Source organism: Chlamydotis macqueenii, chromosome 5, assembly GCF_036417535.1.
Source record: "Chlamydotis macqueenii isolate bChlMac1 chromosome 5, bChlMac1.mat, whole genome shotgun sequence".
Taxonomy (NCBI): domain Eukaryota; kingdom Metazoa; phylum Chordata; class Aves; order Otidiformes; family Otididae; genus Chlamydotis; species Chlamydotis macqueenii.
The window spans coordinates 39,501,495-39,521,361 of record NC_141560.1 but is presented as its reverse complement, the minus strand read 5'-3'; the positions used below and the strand labels follow the sequence as shown (position 1 = coordinate 39,521,361).

General features: G+C 36.8%; 1 protein-coding gene across 2 annotated transcripts in view; it reads right to left on the bottom strand.

The window, feature by feature from the left end:
• SIPA1L1 (signal induced proliferation associated 1 like 1) overlaps window positions 1-19,867 on the bottom strand; it is a 161,404-nt gene that overhangs the window by 33,673 nt on the left and 107,864 nt on the right. For both annotated transcript variants that reach the window (XM_086748948.1, XM_086748949.1), the window contains exons 8-12: window positions 18,759-18,916; window positions 14,589-15,165; window positions 13,225-13,499; window positions 9,550-9,828; window positions 331-480 (exon numbers count right to left, since the gene is read on the bottom strand). In XM_086748948.1, coding sequence (XP_086605074.1) covers window positions 331-480; window positions 9,550-9,828; window positions 13,225-13,499; window positions 14,589-15,165; window positions 18,759-18,916 — 1,439 coding nt within the window. The remainder of the gene's footprint in view (window positions 1-330; window positions 481-9,549; window positions 9,829-13,224; window positions 13,500-14,588; window positions 15,166-18,758; window positions 18,917-19,867) is intronic.

The following is a 19,867-nucleotide window of genomic DNA, read 5'->3' as shown; positions in this document are numbered from 1 at the left end:
TGAAGCAACCTGCAACATAAAATCAGTACCTTTAATGAAGATTTTCAAATACATAAAGGTTCCTTTGTATAGTAACCTGAGCAGCTATAGACTAGGATCAGAGAGAGGGGGTTAGGTCACAAAGGGAAAAGGTGGACGTAAGAGATTTTTAAAACTGACTTTTTCAAGAAGCATGACAGTGATATTTGAAAAAAACATATTTTAATGTATGTAAACAACAGCTGACAGGAGGCTGTGTAAGCACTTCTTTAGTTCAATGTACATTACAACAAACAGAACAGAGAACAAAAAACCTGCCTAAAGAGAATATGAAAGAAGTCTGGTGCCTACCCTTCTGGCATAGATTTTTGTCTGTATGTGCCCCCACCAGAGCCAGTCTCACTTGAGGATGATAAGTTGCTTGGAGAATTACGGCACTGTTGCGATCTTGCTAAGGCAATGGATGAAACTGTGACATAGACATCGGAACCGGGAGACAATCTGTTCAGAGCAAACAAACCAGTCAAATGAGAAATACTGAACAGCAATATCATAATGCAAAGCATGATGGACATCATCATGCAAACTGTCACATCAGCAAAGAACACAGCATCATGGAGACAGTAGAAATGAAGTCAGTTGGAGGATCAGACATTTTCCCCTTATTAATCCATTTGAAAGCATGCAAAAATCAGCTGTAAAAAGCTGGATGAAGGGGAATAAATGAAGAGGAGCAAATGTGGGAGGAAAATCCTGGCACACACTAGGAAAACAATCCCATTTTTCAAGTCCTGATTTGTTTTTACAGATTGATTGTAAGGAATAATGAAGCATGACATTTGTCACCCAAATACCAAACAGAACAAAATATTTACAATTCTCAAAACAAACTCTTGCCTGGAATTTAAATTAATTGGAGTGAGCTGTCTATGCAAACTCTTCCAAGAGTATCAAGCTTATCTCTACGCCACGAAACTTCTCCACGCTAAATCACTAAAAAAATGCAATGTTCTTTATAAAGACCTTAAAAACCCCTCTAAAAACTTAATATTCTAATGTAAAACTACCTAAACATATCAGAACTGTTTGAAAACACAGACCTGAGTCATATGAAGCCTTCTCCTGTTGGAATCACCATACAAGTAAATGGGCTAGAATTGCAACACACACACCTGGGCAGAATGACTGGAAGCAGTAGGCTTATACTGCTCAACTTGTATATCCTGTTCTGCAGTGGAAGGCTTTTTTAGATCATTTTTTGTTTTGTGCTTTTTGTTTTCCAAACCCCAACCAAATTCACTGCTGCTAGCTAGTTTTTTGTTCTACTCGGTGGTGACTGAAGCCATTCAGAACTTCTGTGGTAATTTAAGTGCAGATTGAATTATGTCATTCATTAACATCAAAATCCTACCTTCACTCATTTTAACTAGGAAAACCACTGTAATTTACCCAACTTAAATAGAAATTTTAACATTTAAAAAATGTATATTGACATTGACTTCAGTGAAACACACAGACAGTTGCCTCAGTACACAACTTGGGTCCGGGGATTTACAAGATCTTAGCCTAGCCACTTAATCTGTATCTGTAAAGGAGTGGCAGATTTTAATCAGCTCTCACCACAACACAGTAAGAACTTTTTAAAGTTCAAAAACTCTTCTGAAAATGAAAAAAGCATTGCACTGATTAATGTTACTTATGTATGTGCACATATCCAAAGAGAGCGTGTATGCATGTGTGTATATCAAATGTGCATTTGTCCCACTCGGTACTTTGCAAAATCTTAAAATGGAAGGAGCAGTACAGCTGGACCAAATATCTTGATCATCTGGGATTTCATAAACCCTACATGATTAATAGCAACTCTTTTTTCCCCAGACCAGAAAGGAGTGATCCAATGCCTGACCATCACAAGTACCACATCCAATCCAGTAATTCCTTTCTAGTCTACTGGACTGAATTTAACTTCTCTCACATTTATCAATGAACAATTCTGAAATATCTGATTGCAAAGAATACAGTTCAAGAGTTGGAAACTTGGAGAATCCTGAGCCAAGCAGTTCATTTTCCCAGTGGCACTCTTATAAACAGGAGGGAAAAAAGAAAACAGTTCCACCAACAAAAATAGGTGCTTTCAACAGCATTCACCCATCTATACAGACATTTTAAACTCAGTTATGCTTGCAGAGCAATATACAGTTTAAAAATAGGACCTTTTTTTTCCCCAACACTAAATTAGAATTTATGGCAAGGAAACCAATTACATCTTGAATAATTTCTGTAAAATTATTTCCTGTTGGAAAATGCTTACATTTTCACTTCAGATTCAGCTATGCCTTCTCTTTACTTCCTGTGCCTTAGCAAAAAGTGACTGCACTGTTCAGAAGGAACGTCAAGATTTCAGAACTATGTCATGGAGTTATAACACATTTAGAAAGATGAAAGACCTTGAGGGCAAACAAAATCGTATTATAAATGTGGTCTGAACAACCAGTCAGGTAGGATATCCTATTATTTAAAACAGCAATATATTTTGTTGGTACAGTTCACAATAGCACTAAACATTAACAGTGAAAGAGATTTCATTTTATGTGAAACATACAAATAAGACAAAAGAACTTTACAGTAAATTACTTCAAATTGACTTTTTGAGCTGCTTTGAAATCTACTGATGAAAGGCACTTCCCAAGACAAAAGGAGCATTGTGTTAGCAGTATGGCCCTATAGTTAAGATACTCTGTGCACGTCTTTTATTTATAATTAAAAACCAAACTAAAAACAAGCTATTATCTATTTCAAAAGACAGCTTTAAGAAGAAATTCCAAAATGGTTAAGCGCATGAGTCCCATAATTGAATTTAAAAATAGGCCAAGCGTCCATTGCATTAAACATACAATTACATTGCAGTCAACTGAACTGGGATTGCACCATGCATGATTTAGTTCTAACAGATCCAGTTCGTCCTGAAAGGACTGGTCGGGTCTTGCCAAGTATGGGAAGAAAATAATCTTTTGTGAACGCAGTAAGTGGGATGGGTGTACGTTTATTTTGTTTAGTGTGACAACACAGACATTGAAAGCATCCATCTTGCTCTTAAATTTAATTTCCAGTGGCCTAAGGCAGTCTTTAGTTATATGATCATACACAGGTGCCTTCTCCCTTAGGACCTCTGCCCCATACAGTTTTACTTTGTGCTACAACTTCTCCAAGAGCTGCAGAGCTCAGAAGTGAAGGAGGCGGAGGGTGGCAGAAGAGAAAGGATGGCCTTACAGTCAAGGCATTTCAGTGCTGACTTAGCAAACTGAATTCTTATCTTGCACTTGCTCCACCACTCCAACATGACCACTGGCATATTTGTTAAAGAAAATTTTTCACTCATTATCACTAATTGCAAGTTTCTCAAAGGCCTGATTTGATTCTACTTACTTCTGAGCTGAAAACTTACCAAAGCAGCTGAAGTTAACTGAAGCTGTAATTTGAACATATAAAATATTAACAATGCTGGGCACACTTCCAAATATGAGATGCCCAAAGAAAGACACAGCACATGATTAGAACATAATTTCTCTCTCTACCTTTGTTCTTAATCTGAAGAGGGCCAACGACATCTCTTCTCACACAAGAGTTTTGAAAATTAAGTTTAATTAATACCCGTGAAGCACTCAGGAACTATAGTAATGGGCTCCACTGTAAAGCTTAGAGGGGAATTAATAACTGCATATTTACAGCAGGATTTGAACGTCATCCAGTAAATAAGGGATGGAGTAATGAAGAGGAAAATAAAATATTAAATAGCTCTTCTTTAATGAGCTGCACCCACTGTGTGAACTGAATGAGGCAGATGTCCTCTGTTAAAAGACATTCTTGTAATTTAATCAAAGGAAGTATCAGAAAATACAGTTACATAAGAGTTCTGAATAAAATTGCAAAGCAAATCGTAATTCTGGCATGCTTACCTTCCACGTGTGTAATTTTTGCAATCCTAATAATACTGCAAGATGTGACAGTTCTCTGAAAACAGTGACTCAATGCTCTTATGTTTAAAAGGAAACCAAATCATTCAAAAAGGAAAAAAGAATATCAGCAATTTTGGGGAAGGGGGTAGTAAATGAAACAGAACATGCAATTATGCTGTTATATTGTACCTTCTCACACCACACTGTATACCTTCTTGAATGTTTTTCCTCAAATTGATCACCACATTTCAGAAAACATGTATTAGAACAAGAAAAGATACAGAGACAGGCAATGGGACAACCAGAGGTACAGAACGGCTTCTGTATGAAGAAACGCTGAACAGGCCATGTGGCTCCACAGACTGCTATCCAATCTGCTTCAGCCTGTTCAAACATGAATTATACTGGATCAAGGAAACAAAACAGTTATTCATTATCACTCATGACAGAAGAACAAGTAGGAGACCTGGAACTATCAAGAGACCAATTAGCAGGCACCTGGATGAAGAGATACCATCCACAGCTGCTGAACACAGCAGTACAGGTGCATCCTGCTCCAGACAAACAGCAGCAGGCCAGGAAGCCACTGGACCTAGTAAGGAGTCTTCCTTTATACTTGTAAGCATTTCTTATGCTTTTCCCCAGTCCCTGCTGATGGCTACTGTGAAAAAAATAGAGACGAACTCTTGTCAGGAAACAGCATGTCTCTTCTCAGATGCTTTTGGAACATAAGAGTTTGCCCACACAGTCAGGTGTACCAAAAAAACCTTTGATTTTCCACTGCTACATCAGCTGTAGGTCCTTGTGCCAGCAGAAAATGCATAATATATAATCTCCTGTTAATACACATTCAAATTTGAAGAACGTTATGAAAACTTTAAAATAACAAATCCTCAAACCCTGTGAGGTAGGCAATGCATGTGCTATAATGCTCATTTGACAAGCGGCAAGATGAGCACAGACATCTGCTTGCTTATATTAGGAAAAACGTCCCTGATCCAAGCTAAGCAGCAGCAGATTAGGATTTTTATATAATATGGGAACAGTTTAAACTAGAATCTATCTGCAGGCATTAACCTATAAACTACCACTGGCACAACTACTGTCACTGACTGCACACAGGCATCGCTCAAAGCAGAGTGGTTTTTTAGGGCAAGACTGTGCTCCAAAGTCCTCAATAAGACTTAAAACCAGTCTTAATGGATACTGTTCTAATACTTCCACACTGTGGAATTTTATAGCCAGTGCTTGACTGCAGTCATGTCGTAATTCAGGTTTCCATTTGGTTTAAAATATTGACCACGCTCAGAGATTTTCCAGTTAGAGCCTCGAGCTTTCATCCAGTACAGTATTGACCCGCACACTGAGGTGCACAAGTCCAGCAGCATGCTTTGCTAACTGGTTTTCACACTTTTCAAATGTTTGTTGAATCAAGTTTTAGTTAAGACTGGATCCAGTTTATGGTAAATTAATTAAGACGAGATTATAATCTAACACTAGCTCATCTCCTTTCTTGGTACATTTTTCTGAATAAAGTATGGAAACCAAGCGTACAAAGTAAAAATTGAAAATTGGGAGGTGAAAAAAATATCAAGCTCTAAAATTACATCTTCTACAATAACATTAGCTCTGGCACACTTCACATATATGCGGTTTATTGTTGTTTTCTTTAATGTAGCACTCTGATATTTGTTCTGGGTTATAGGCTATCTAGTGTCCCACGTGGACTAATTAATGTTCTGAAAGAAGCTATAACTCAATTTATTGCATTTATATTATTAGATTTTTCAGTCTTAATGTTGCAGTAACATTAGAGATTTATTTTAAGATTTAGAAAGTTTGGGTTATTTTTCCTGCCTACAAACACGCACATCAATCATGAATGCATTCAAGGACCCAGGACGCCATGAGGAACAGGGAGAATTTAAGTGTAAGTTAGTGAGTTGGCTACATGAAGACAAGCCAATAAAGGCAAATTTACGTACTCTGCTAGTTAGGCATGGGACTGGGCATTTGTCTGCCTTCTACCACCCACAACAGCAGTCTCCATAGGGAGGCAAGATGCTTTTATCTATATGAAGTGAAATCCTCCTGTTCTCAGGACCAGTAATGCAGCTTTTATTTATTTTTAACATAGGTAAGTGGATTACAGTGAAAATATCAACAGGGGTAAAAACTAAATTTATTTCACTCAGTATGTATATTTAGAGACTCTAGCTATATAAAGCGAACATCAGTCGAATACCACTAGTAGGTAATCCAGAGTTACACCTGTACTCGGAGAGCACTTTGTACTCAAAAAGGGAAACTCTTGGCTGTTAAAGCTGGTTTTGTTTACATTAAATCCCTCAAATCTTTACTTTTTTTTCCTAAATATATAATGTAAGTCATGGATTTACTGCAGATATGCTACCATTAAAATGAGTATCATGTCAGGTCTGGTAAGTCAGAAATGCCTCTATTTCATTCTTTGAAATCCTACCCGCTGGAGCTACGGCTAACGACGGTACCAGCCCTCTGTGGTTCTGGACAACTGCTACCAGCGCTAGTTCCAAAAATCACCTCCAATTCAGAGCTCAAAGAGCCACATGGATCAATTTACTATGGGTTTCTCAGCTGCCACGTCCCTTAAAACACGGATCAGAAACTACAGATCGCTGTTTCTTAGCAGCGGACAATATCTGCCATCACTGTCACTGCCTGTGGCTCCATCAATAAAGAATGTGCAGTCAAAAAGGCAGGAGCATAGAGGGATAAACTCCAGCTTCACTCTCAAAACAATGAGGTATTAAAAGTATTATGCTCAACATTAGAGGTAAGCTTCCAGTCCCACTGACATCTAGACAATACCTTCTTTTTGAAGGTGAAGGTCTAATGGTAGTGAGGAAATCTAGGATATTTGTACTGCTTTGCTACTGAGCCACAACGACAGGTGCTTTTTTTCCTAAAACCTCTTAAAATTGCCCTATAGAAAAACACTGCAGAGAGAGAGATGCTGAAGTAGTCATCTTGCATACAGTGGGGTCGTGTTTATAACTATTTTAATTACAGGGCCCTGTTTGGATCACAAGGACCATCAGTATAGATGTATTCTATATTATTCAGTATTCACAGTATTCACATTACCAGGTTACCCTTGATCCTCCATTTCCCCAGAGAGCCAAGCAAAGAACAAGTCTTAGAGAGACTGGCACCATCACTGCTACTGGCACCAGAAACATGCAGATTCCAGCACCTCCTCATAGGTGATCTTTATGCTATGAGAAGTATGAGAGTTAGTGGTGAAAAATTAAATGAGACAACAGCCAAGAGAGCTATGAAAATCTCATCTTTGCTGATTTTAGAGATCATACACAATAAGAATAGACGTATTTAAGCTTCCCCAAAAGAAAGCTTTCTTTTATCATGCAGAAAAAAGACGACAAATGAGTCTTGGAGGGAGCTTATTGTTTGCTTTTTTCCCCCTCCACTATTCCTTTAAAATGGCAAAAATGTGGTTTTTTTCACTTTAAGTGCAAACATGTTAACCTTATGCAGCTGCTGTTATATTTCAACTTGATCCAGCCAAGACTAACATGTTTAGCAGACCAGAAAGATAAGAAACAAGACATTTTTCAGGCTTCCAAAAAAAATTCCCAGCCAAACTTAAAAGCTATTTTGATAATATACTTTTAAGGATGAAAAAAATCCAATAGAACTCTTTTTGAATAATAATTTTTAAAAATACTTAATGTCTAGAGGAGAAAAATCCCAGCTACATGCCTTTAAAAGGAAGGAAATGGAAAGTCAAAGTTTCAGTTTTTGAAAACAAATACTGAGTACATGGAAACTTAATTTTCACCTTGCAAACATTTGTCTGGCCCCTTCTATCCCCCCTTCTAGAAGCATCCAGTGACTGGACAAACCTTGGATGCTTTTAAGTGTGTGACGGTGCCCACACAAGGATTTTATGCACAAGAAAAACCCAGTTAATAACACCCTGTCTCTCAGTGCAGCTGAAGGGTCACTCTCCTGAGCATCAGTTGTGGAACAGCCAACACAAGACTCTAGACTAAACACTTTGGTTAACAGCATGAAGAGATAGGGGCTGGGGTTGGGGGGCAGAGGAAGAAAACAAAAAAGCAGCTTAACTGAATCTGAGGTTCTTCCATGGCCTTAAACTTTGCCATGCCTTCCCTAATTACCGACTGAGATTCTACAGCACTGGAGAGAGCTGAAAACCCCAACCCCTCAACTCCTATTCCTTCAAATTCAGCATCTGCCTATAACCAGCTGTAACAGGCAGATATGGCCTGAACCATGCAATTTTTATATTGGTCCAAATAGACCATTCGACAGCGAAATCCAGTGTCTCACTGGCTTCTGCAGCTTGTTTCACAGACAATCTTAACACGTTGTCTGTGAAATTACTATGCTTTCAGTGTTGCACATTTTCTTTTGCAACTCACTCTGACTGGAGCTTTAACTATACCCCTATTGAACTTACTCAAAGATATAACTGGGGGGAGGGGGGACACTCTAATCGGTTTAAGTGCAGAAGTACAATAGAGTCTAATGAAAAAGAACATAAGAAAATGAAGTCCTTACCAACTATTATCATTTCTTAACAAGGTGTCCTACACAAAAGTTTCAATTTCACCTTGGTAGTTTCTTGGTCTTGGCTGTACCAATGTACTTTGAACATTTTTTTTTTTCCTATCCTCAGTTCTTCAGGATGTGAAAAATGCTTTAAGCTAATTCATTAGAATTCTCCTTAGATTTTCTGCAACATGCATCTTATTTCCACTGCTTTATATTTTTCAGCAGCATAAAGTACGATCAGAATCTGTCTACAGCTTTTTTTTTTTTAAGGAATTGTCAATAATAAAAAATACAAGCTACAAGCTTGCTTCCCACAACAGATCTCTTTGTAAATGCTGAGACAGTGACAGATTTGTATAGACAATCAAAATAGTGACAGCTCATTTGAGTATTATCAAATACACCCTTTTCCATGAAAGAATGAAAATACTGTGACAGGATCTACCTGGTACATTTATCTTAATAATAATCAATTTCTTGTTTAAGAAAAAACAAAACAACAAAAAACCCAAACCACCCTGGAGAAATGCAAACTTAAAACAATCTCTTCTCTAGCCTAAAAAAGTTCAAAAGCTCCTCAATCAGATACCTTTCCTCCCTGTGCTGGTCAGAATTCTCTTGCTAAACACCCTGGTTAAATGCTATTTCTGCCTTCGGTGCTTTAGGTGATTCCAACAAGCCTATAAACAAGCTAAAATTTTGATTTACTTCTTCAAAACACAGACATTCAGGAACACTTATATCTCAAACTTCAATTGTAACTAATTTAAAACTTAAATAACAACACAGCAGTTTTAGAATACCATCCAACACAGGCAAACACAGCCTAAGAATCCCGCAATGCTTCATTTTGTGGTTAATCATGCCAGGAAAGGTATTTCCTTTGATTAATGTTTCACTCATACTCATGTTGCCTTTTGACTAATTAAAACCAAGATTAAAAGCAGTCTTCATATACTTAGACAAATCTACTGTGCATTATTCCAGACAAGATTCTGAGCAGCAATGAAAAGCCATTTGTAAATACACATACCTCCGGCTCTCCAATGGGCGCCCATCACTAGAGATGCTCCGGGGGATGTTGGCTGCTCGTTCTGGGGGTGGCATTTTCCCCTCTCCTTTCCCAGCACCAATCCTAGATGTTACTGGACTTTGTATTTGGGATGGTATCTGAGCCACATGAGGACCCTGTCCCTTGCTTGCATTTCGCTGCCATTTGTTATTATTTCTGAAGGGAAATTTGAACTCATATGACATTCCTTCATTCACTTTGTATTCCATCACTGGCATACGGTAGTTTTCTGAAGAACTCCTGGAAATGATGAAATTTAACATGCTGCTATAAAAAAATAAAATAAATATATCCTGTTTTATCACAAAGATAGAAATCTAAAGACAAAGCTGAATCAATTCCATGAAACAGTAAATGTAAGACTTTGCTTCTTAGAAATGCATATTTAACAAATTTTGATACTCTTCATCCGATTACTGGGTTATAAAAGCTAAAAAAAAAAAAAAATCTGCCAGAAGGATATCTTCTTTTCCCAGTTTTAAGAAGTCTCAGATTTTAGAACTTACCTGCACCCAGATAAATAAGACCTGAAATTATGAGATAAATCCTTTCGAGATAAATCTTTCTGATGCACAGACGTTAATGAAAATACAAGATTTCCACTAAATAATGCATTACACTTAATTTTCAAACATCTTTGGCTTTGGAGTACCTCAGTTGATAAATCTGCACATTATGAAAACAAAACACTCGATAAAAATTATAAGTGCCAAGCCCAAAAGACATCCTTTGCTTCCTGAGAATGTACAGGAACAAGATAGCATAAAATTCGGAGTAAAACGGGACATAAGCTAATGCAGTCCACGTAAGATGCAGGGCAAAATTCTGCATACATTTAAAATGAGAAATTTGTAAAGCAGATGACCTTCAGCTTTGGTGAGGATAATTTTTGTATTTCTCTTGACAAATGTATATACCTCTAAGTGATTTTTTTTTTATTGTGATTACTTTTTTAATCTACATATAGCATTACCTAATGGGAAGGAAAAATAAACAATCAGTGCAAAATTTTCCACTTGGAGAAAGAGCTAGAAGTAATTACACCATTAGTACTGAGAAATATCAGTATATCTTCCCAGCTAAAATACAAAACAAAAGAGGTAACTTGTTATCTGGCTATGCTGCTATTAGCAAGTTGTGCAGTCTAATAGGAACAAAGCGAAACAGTTGGTGCTGAGGTCTTGCTGTCCACAGTACACACATCTTGTAGTTTTACTTTGGCCTGCCCTCTAGTCTTGACCTGCAAATTAAGTTAGCAGTTGGAAGGCACGAGAGGTGTGCTTCTGAAGCACACGTAGTTCAGCTTCATCTGAAGGGAAACGATTGTGTGGTCCCAGGCCACTCTGATGTGAACCACTGCATGGTAGAGAGGGATGACCACGAGATTTGTTTTCAAAGTCCACTCACAACCTAACTAAAATCTTGACACCCTTGTTTATTTTCTCTTCATATTCTTTCTCTGCTATTCTTACCCTAGCGATTATATACTTCAGTAGTCTGGGGTTTTTTTTTTTGTTTGTTTGGTTTTTTTCAGACATAGGATAGTTTAAGAAGCAAGAATACACAATTTTTCTTGCTGCTGTGTCCTGAACATCAAGGCCAGCAATCAGTTCCTAAATGAGTTCATTGCAATGTTTTAATGATCATCTTTTAGTAGAGATATAAACATAACAAGGCCTGCCTCTGTGTAGGGCATTAGACTGTGAATCAGCATATTTGCATATTTTGTATCTACTACTGACCTTGTACACGTGCCTGCTGTTAAGTCATCTTATCTATCTGCACCCCTGCTCTTACTTCAGCTTCATGCCAATCAATTTATTAGAACAGGGACTGCTTCTCATATGAGCGTACTACACTAAGCAGAACTGATCTTCATTTTAGTTACGGTCTGTAGAAGTTAGCATAGTAGAAATACTGAATGACCTCCAGAGGACAAAATGATAGGACTCCAATTTTGGAGAACTGCCAAAGGAGAAATTGCTTTGTGCAAAGATTTAAGTCAAGTCTCTAGTAACACATGTAGGATAGCTACAAATTCAAGACACATTTCCTAAACCTTAATGATTTTGGATACAGCAAGCAGGACAAAGAGTTGCTTCATGAAATTTTATAACTGGGTAATAACCCACCATGAACATTTGCTCACTACAAGACAACAACAGAACTTACTGATGCTGACTACAGTATTTCAAAAAGTGTAGTAATTTCTCTTCCTGCTGTGAGTTTGAATACACTAAAGCTATGTCTGCTTTTGGTTGTACTTAATTTAGTTCAAGAATAATAGGATCTGTTCTTTCCACATACATTTTTCTGCTCTAATCCTTTTGCTATGATTGCAGCTGAACTTCCATTTGCTAGGGCTGCTAAATACTGTACAAAAGCTTTCCAAATAACTCAGGGGTGACCTTATGCCTCTGCTCATTTTAATCCCTGACATGTATTCAATTTTCCACTGACAACTAAAGGACAAATAAAACTCCTTTTCTCTCTGCTCCTGTTTTGCTCCTAGTTACAAAAGGAATTAATGTGGCTCACAGTAAAAACAAACATGGATTCTTCTTTTATGCAAGTACACGGTCTTTGCTTGAAGACACAACTCCCTATCAATATAATAAACGTGCATTTAAGTTCAGCCTTAACCTTAAGTATACAAAGATTTAGTATCCACTCCTACAAAGACACTGCTTGATTAGAAAATAGCAGTGCAAAACACGCTCTCAGTCTCTCACTGCAAGGAACACACTGAACTTTCATAATTGTACTTGCTGCTTCTTGGCAAATCTAGCATAACCCCTGAGCTAGCCTGCAGGCACATTTAGTCTATTAAAGATCATTCCATTTTAATCACATAGCATTTGCAACATATTAATATAGGATGTCAGGAATATGGGACTCAGAATCAGTGATGTGGCTGAATGCTACAGACAACTGCAGAAAAGTTCAGTGAAAACTTACAAAATGTTTTAATGTGAGTTCAGGAAAAATGGAGGAACATAATGTCCAGTTTAGGAAAAAAAGCACGTATTACTGCTTATTTCTGATTAAGCAGCATTTTAAAGCTATAATTAATACAGTTGACACAAGCCTCTGGCTTAACACAGATGGGAAGCGAGATCTACTACTGCGTAAAGAAGAATTACAATTTCTAGCCATTTCTCTTGCCAGATCCACACCTTTGATACACCCTCATCATTTACAGCCATACTTACTCCTGAAAAGTAGAATGTAAGTCTATTCATAGCTTTCAAGAATTAAATACATAGACATCGCAAACTATCAACAAACAGGAAAGCAGAAAGGGAAAAATACAATTAATTCTAATGCACCATAAAAACAGAACTGTCAACAAAAAGTTGTTTGATTCGCATCTTAAATTCCATGGGATTTAGAGGATACATAAGGTTCTTCACACATCTTATTAAACTATGGTATTCAAATACTATTTTGTAGTGCGTGGAGTTTGAATATGGGCCGCTTTCCCTGCCCTCTTCTCTCACCTTACAATATTGGATGCTATTTTATAAACTATGCCATGGTTTTTGGAGGTTAACGCTTACTCTCTGGTGTTTCTTTCCCCTTCAACCCCACAAATCAAGATATAATTTCAGACAAAAAGTAGCTATTACACAATACCTGCGTGGTGTGCAGTCCTCATACGGAGGGACGATGACAACCTTCACTGTCACGGATGTTCTCAAAAGATCAATCATTTGCTCGTGACTCAGAGTGGCTACAGCTACCTTGCAGATCTCCACCAGCCGACTGCCTTGTCGCAGTCCTGCCTGCCATGCATAGCCATAGGGCTCAACATCTGCCACGATGCCTTCATAGTTTACGTGGAAACCAAGCTGGCCCAGACCATTCCTACGCAGAGTCATCTCCACTGTTTCACAGCCCTTGGTCACAAGCTGTGAATTGAAATGAAGACAGAATTTAATGCACAGAGAGACCTTCAGTGCTAATAGAGGTTTAAGAGTTACACTTTTGTACAATCAACCAACTCCCAAGACAACGGTGGCACATGGTCCAGGAACATATATCACAGTCCTGGGTACATAATCATCACACAGGTCTTGTCACTCAAACTAGTATTTTCAGTAGAGTCTGGTTACCCGAGTTCTGCCTTGAAATTTTTACTGAAACCACAGGAATTTTAGAAGATACATGGCAGCACACAACAGAAAAACACATGATGTTACACAAGCATCTCAACTTTATCTTTTAGTCTTTAGTAACCAAACAACCGTCCTACATTTCTAGCTGTTTCAGTGAACTGCAAGATTACTTTTGGTCAGAAAGTGGTGGCATGCAGCTACTAAGCACAGTAAAGTGGAGTCTATGCCAACACTTTTATATACCATGAGCATAAATACCGTCAAGAGCAATGTAATAGAGCCTAGTTTTCCCTTTTTCCTGGTCGTTATACAACTACAGCTGTGAAATTACAGGAAAGAGTTAAACATAACACGTTCTTTCATAACTTAACTGGATAAAAAATGAGCAGAGGCAGATGTTTTATAGACAGACAGTATGATTCACTGTGTTTTTAGTTTATCACATGCGTTCAGAGAATATCTGAAGGTTACAGTAGGGATTGGGACTGTATCCTGCTGGCTGGCAACATAAGTCAGTCTCAAAGATATTACAGCTTAATTTGAAACAAGACACAACAAGTCTATAAAACAGAGAAAGGGAAGGAAAACAAGGAAAAGAAATAAGGTGACACTTCTGTATTTATTGTGTGGGAGCAACTTATGCATCTGAAGGCTGCTTTTTTTTTTTTTTAAATATATTGAGACATGTTTGACAAACACACACAACAGTTGAGGTTGGCTGATATCCGATAAAGGTGAAAGCAATATTAGATTTTGAGAAATAACAGATTTAATGATCAACAATTAGAACAGTTTTAGGGATCCTAAACTGAAGCCTTACTTGGCAGCGGGGTGAGAGGAGAAAGCAAAGAAGGGGAACCAAACAAGAGAACATATTCTAACCTCCAGCCTTTTGACGATCTCTTTGATATCATCAATGTTGCTGATGAAGCTCTCCAAAGAAACACATTCACCTCTCTCATAGAATATTTTGATATTTGTGTCCGTTGACGTCCATCCTATCACATCTCGACAGGAGCAATTGAAGACCACACTTTTTGTGTCCTGTTCAATGAGGACTACAAACTCATTAGAGATGCCTAGGAGACAGTCTATTTCCATACCCTTGCTGTAGTCTTTTGCATGGACACTCCATACAATAGCACCAGAACTATAGATCTCTGCTCCTGGATAAGGCTTGGACTTCTCTTTCTTTTTTGAAGCAAGCGAGATGAAGGGGAACTTGCCAGAAGGGTCAATAGGTGTGTTGGTGACATTCTTCTCTGCCAAGTCTTTCAAGTACTCCTGACGGGTCCTGGTGGCCATCGCACGAAACTTTTCTGATTTATGAGCAGCATTCTCTGCATTAATGACTTTGGCTAGTAAGAAGTCCCTAAAAACATTTGATTTAGGAAACGTGACACCTTTTGGAATAGGTGGACCAAAGGATGGTACATCTCTGGATCTTGTCACAGCAACACTAAAAGAATAAGGAAGAAGCAGGGTCTTTAACTGTATACAAATTCAGCAGGTTTTGAATACATAAAACACATTTCCTTTTTTTTCCTTAACTCCTCAATTTTTCTCTCCTTTTCTCAGCAATACGCCTATATTTACATTGTAACATTGCCAGTGTGGAGATTATGTTCCCCTTACCATATAAACAGAAGGCCACTTATTTCTGTGTCCAGGCATTTTTGAGTCATCCTCAGTATCATAGCTTAAAGAGACTTTCAAGTGCAAAATCCTGCTTTTTTGATAAAGTAATCACTCAAGTAAGGTAGTCCTGAATTTTGTTTGTTTTTACCATAAACAGAAAATTTCTAACGCACACTATTACAAAGGGTAGTTTATAATTTAGCTACCTAAAGCTGAAAGGCTTATCTGAAAGCAATGGGACATGTATGATCAATTCTAGAAATATAGGTAAAATGGACACATTAAAAAGATAAAGACAAAGCCATCTCACAAGGCCAGCTTCACTGTGACAATCATCTTCTGGTGATTGAATGCACATATACATCAGACTACTGATTATGTTTTAAATTTCTGGATTGAAAACTGCACTAGCTGATACTGCATTCTAGTGATAGAAGCAGGCTCCAAAAATACTAGAAATAAGAAATTTCTTCGAAGTTCAGAGACATATATTAGAAATAGATGCTTTCTTTTTCAACTCTTCCTTTTAGTTTCCATACCAAGTGATGGACTGACAATAAGATTGCCTTAGGCAATGTCGACAAGCTTTACTACTCTCCTTGGTCAATTCTCTTTTGATACAGAGCAGATGAGAATTGTTTGTATCACTGAAGATTAGACATTCCAGTCCAATATCATTCACTTGGCAGTGTGTCCTAAGAAGAGACTGACAACTGTACTTCAACAGTCTTGTGACAAGAAATGCTCCAGCAGTTTGAATCTCATTTACCAGGTATCTATACCTAGATCTGAAAAAGCATTAACTAATTTTGGCCAAAATATCATGGTAAGGGAGTTTTATAAAGAAAAACAGGATGGAACTTGAATACACTAGAAACATACGTGGTGGTTCATTTGGAAGATTGGCTGGTATGATTTTCACACTTTGTTCTAACTTACCTGAATCCTTAAACATACTCAGAGAAATCTCCCCAAAAAATTAATAACTGAGATCGCAGAAACACTAGTAAAATGTTTTTGAGGAGCACAAAGGAACACCAAAAATAAAGTCAGCTTTAACTGTATTTTCTGGTTTTGGGTGGTGGCATTTGTGCTTGTTTGGTTGGTTTGTTCTTTTGTGTTTTTTTTTTTTTTTTTTTAATTGTATTTTACAGCAACTGATATCGAATGAAACAATTGACTGTCATGTTTCCTTCAAATGTATGCCAATATATCTAAAAGTATGCAACAGATGCAACCATCTGACTGTCAGTGGTCCTAAAGGGTCTGTTATTAAGAGACAGAAGCCTAAGCATTAAACACAATTACTGGATGTAATGAAAAACGATCAGTGACATTTTGTTTAATTATGTTTTCAGTATCATGAATCACAGGGATAAGAATTTAATCTTTAACATATGCTAGAAAAGTTTTTAAAAGTGAACGACGCAGACAGAGAAACCAGACTTTCAAAATATTGTTTATCTTAGCTGGGAGGGTCACTGGCCAAGACAGTGCTTGATTTTATTCCTTTTATGTAGTTTTTAATATAAATTCCAGTAAATTTTTATGCTATATGGCTTCCTGTTTTGTCTAGAATTATGAATCTATGAAACTGTTCCAAATAATTCAGTGAAAAGAGGTCAAACTTACTTTGAAAAGTTTCCTAGAGAAACTTTTCATAATGGAATCCTGTAAATTTAAATCCAGTGTTTTCACTGAGAGGACAAAAAAGGAAGGATTTTAATCTTAAAGATAGTACATACAGTCATACTTAAAGACAGAACATACAATGTTCTGCCAGTTGCCTCTATCAAAATGAACACTGACAAACTCACCTTTTTTTTCCTACCTACTCTCCCTCCCCTTAGAACTTAAGCCTGTAGCATCACTAAAGTCAACATTCTCAAATTTCATTCACAAATAGTAACCAGTAAGGTTCCAACCCTTGTAGCTGTGAACACTTGAAAAATGAAAGTGATTCAGAATTCTGAAGGCCTGAAATAGAATTCCTGAGATACTTAAATTTGTTACAGTATAAGAAGTATAAATCTTTCCCATGCCTTTTAGAAGAAAGAAATTGAAAATGTGCAGTCATATTATTTAAAATAACCAAAAGCAAGTATTTCTCTGTGTTTTATAAGACCCAACTGAAAGGAAAAATGCATCTGTAGTCCTTGTGGGTATTTTGTGGATGTATTTCCTACTTTCCCTTTACTTCAAAATCAGTTTCTGTTTAGAATAAGAGCTGAAACATATGTCCAAAAGTTTAAGAACAAGCTACGTCCACATAAATTATGTAGCAGTGGAATTTGTCAATAAGCTGCCTTAAAATGAGTATCAGCATGAACATGCCTACTCCAGGAGAGTTTAATACATGTACAAAGTTCAACATCAATTCCAAAGTGCTCTGTGAGCTTTACCAGAGACTTACTGGTAGGGAAAAGTCTTTAAACCATACTATACTTGAAAAACATGAATACACCATCTCAGACACTGCAGTCTTAGCTCTTCCACTAAATAAGCACTTGACTGAATAAAACACTTGTGAACATTTGTATTTCAGTAAAGACAAGTTAATTCTAAGGCTAACCCATTTCAAGATAACTACTTGAAATCCATTACTCTGAGACTTCATATTTTAAATAAAAAAGCTTTTATAGAAGTTTGCTGACATCAGTAAACATTTAAAAATAAAAATACATTAAGAGTTCAGGACATAACAAAGATAAAAAGTTTAGGTGATTGTAAAAAGAAGCATAACTCAAAACCATAATTTCTATATGCTTTCAATTTGGTTAAAAAATTTACGCTAAATAGGATTCTCATTCTTGCAATTCTTTATTATGTGTTACTATCAATTACTATTTTCTATTTTAATCATATCTACTTTAAGGTTATACTAAGGAATTTTTTTTGCCGCATAACGCTCCAGAATTTCTTTGTTGGACTGAAAGGCGATAAGAAATGAAGATATTTCAGACAAACTATTTCAGAGAGCTTAGTCTCTTTGTGAAAGACTAGTCATACTTTTTTACTGTCTTAATTTCAAAAATAGAACATAAGCTTAGATGCCCAAATTATCTGAACCAAAAGTAAATTCATAAGGATCAAAAGAGGAATACTCTTCTAAGCATACTCTTAATGAAGGGAATAAAAAGAAGAGTGAAATGGAATTTTAAAATAATTCCTAAATGCCTAGTTTTACCAACCTAGTATACACATTCTGACAGCATTAATTTCCTCATTGGGTGCGTTTCCTCTACATACCCAAGTGTGTCTATTTACTCTTTTAAATGTGTTCTACATTCACACAGCCCAAAATCTCCTTGACTCCCATCTTTCATTATGTTTCCCTACTGAGAATTTAAATGTGGAATGACATCTCCCTTTGCAGGCAAATTCTGTATTTTCAGTGAAAGTAGTGGTAGGTACCTGTAACAAACGCTGTCAGTACAGGGACCGTGCACTCTTACAATGACAAAGACGTGCTGGAAGTGGGATCGAATGTTCTTTGGGCTGAATGGTTGTGCTCCAGGCTCCTGGAAAACTATTGTCACAATATCATTCCCAATATGTCGTTTTCTCAGAAGCTTTAACAAACAAAAAAAAGATACATAGGTTAAAACACAGTCCTTTCACAATTTTCAATTATTTATTTCTCATTATTATAAATTACTATTGTTCCATTTTTTTTTTAATTCCAAATGATACTTCCACCTGAAAACTGAAACAGTTGAGGATTTATATGATGAGTACCAGAATCATAGTTATTAATCCAATAAATTTCAGGCACGGATATTTTCATTTTCATAACAACTTCACTTCTACACATAACATAGAGGAAGATCGTGTCAGGGAAAATTTATGCTAAGCAAAGAGGAAAAACAACAACAAAAACCTGTTAGTATCAGAGTAATCTGTGATACACAGAAGCTGAAAAACATTTCCCACTTCACACATTTTTAGAAGCCAGATGTAGGCTTCAAGTTGAAAATAGTTGTCATTGTCCTTAAGACATGCTATAATAATTTTTCTGATAGGCTTCTTCCAGTAATTCCAGAACTACAACAAAGGAGAAAGGTAAGCTACAAAGTAGTATAACATTCAGTGTACAAAAGCAAACTAAAAAGAATGCTGTATTATCTTGTATTGTTTAAGGAAATGTCTGTTTCATTTGCAGAAATGGAAAATAACATCGTTTCTAGAGCAAAATGCATACACATGATACACAACAGGATGGCCTAGTATTTAACAAGACCAGGTACTTCAGAGTAAAAAAGCAGGTCAGCCTACATAACTCTTCAGTATAATAAAAAAAGAATTAAAACAAACAAAAAAAAAGCATTTTTTCTGATGTCTTCTTGTGTAGTGTTCTGGATCATCACCCTCTGGTTCTGCGCATATTACAATCTGCTGAATGCAATCCTTAAAGTGCAAAGGACTTTACTGCAGAAAGTTAAAAATCATGTCAAGTACACTATGGTCGTTTTGACTTAAGGTACAAACCCTTATTTATGTAACACAGATGTGCTACTGGCATT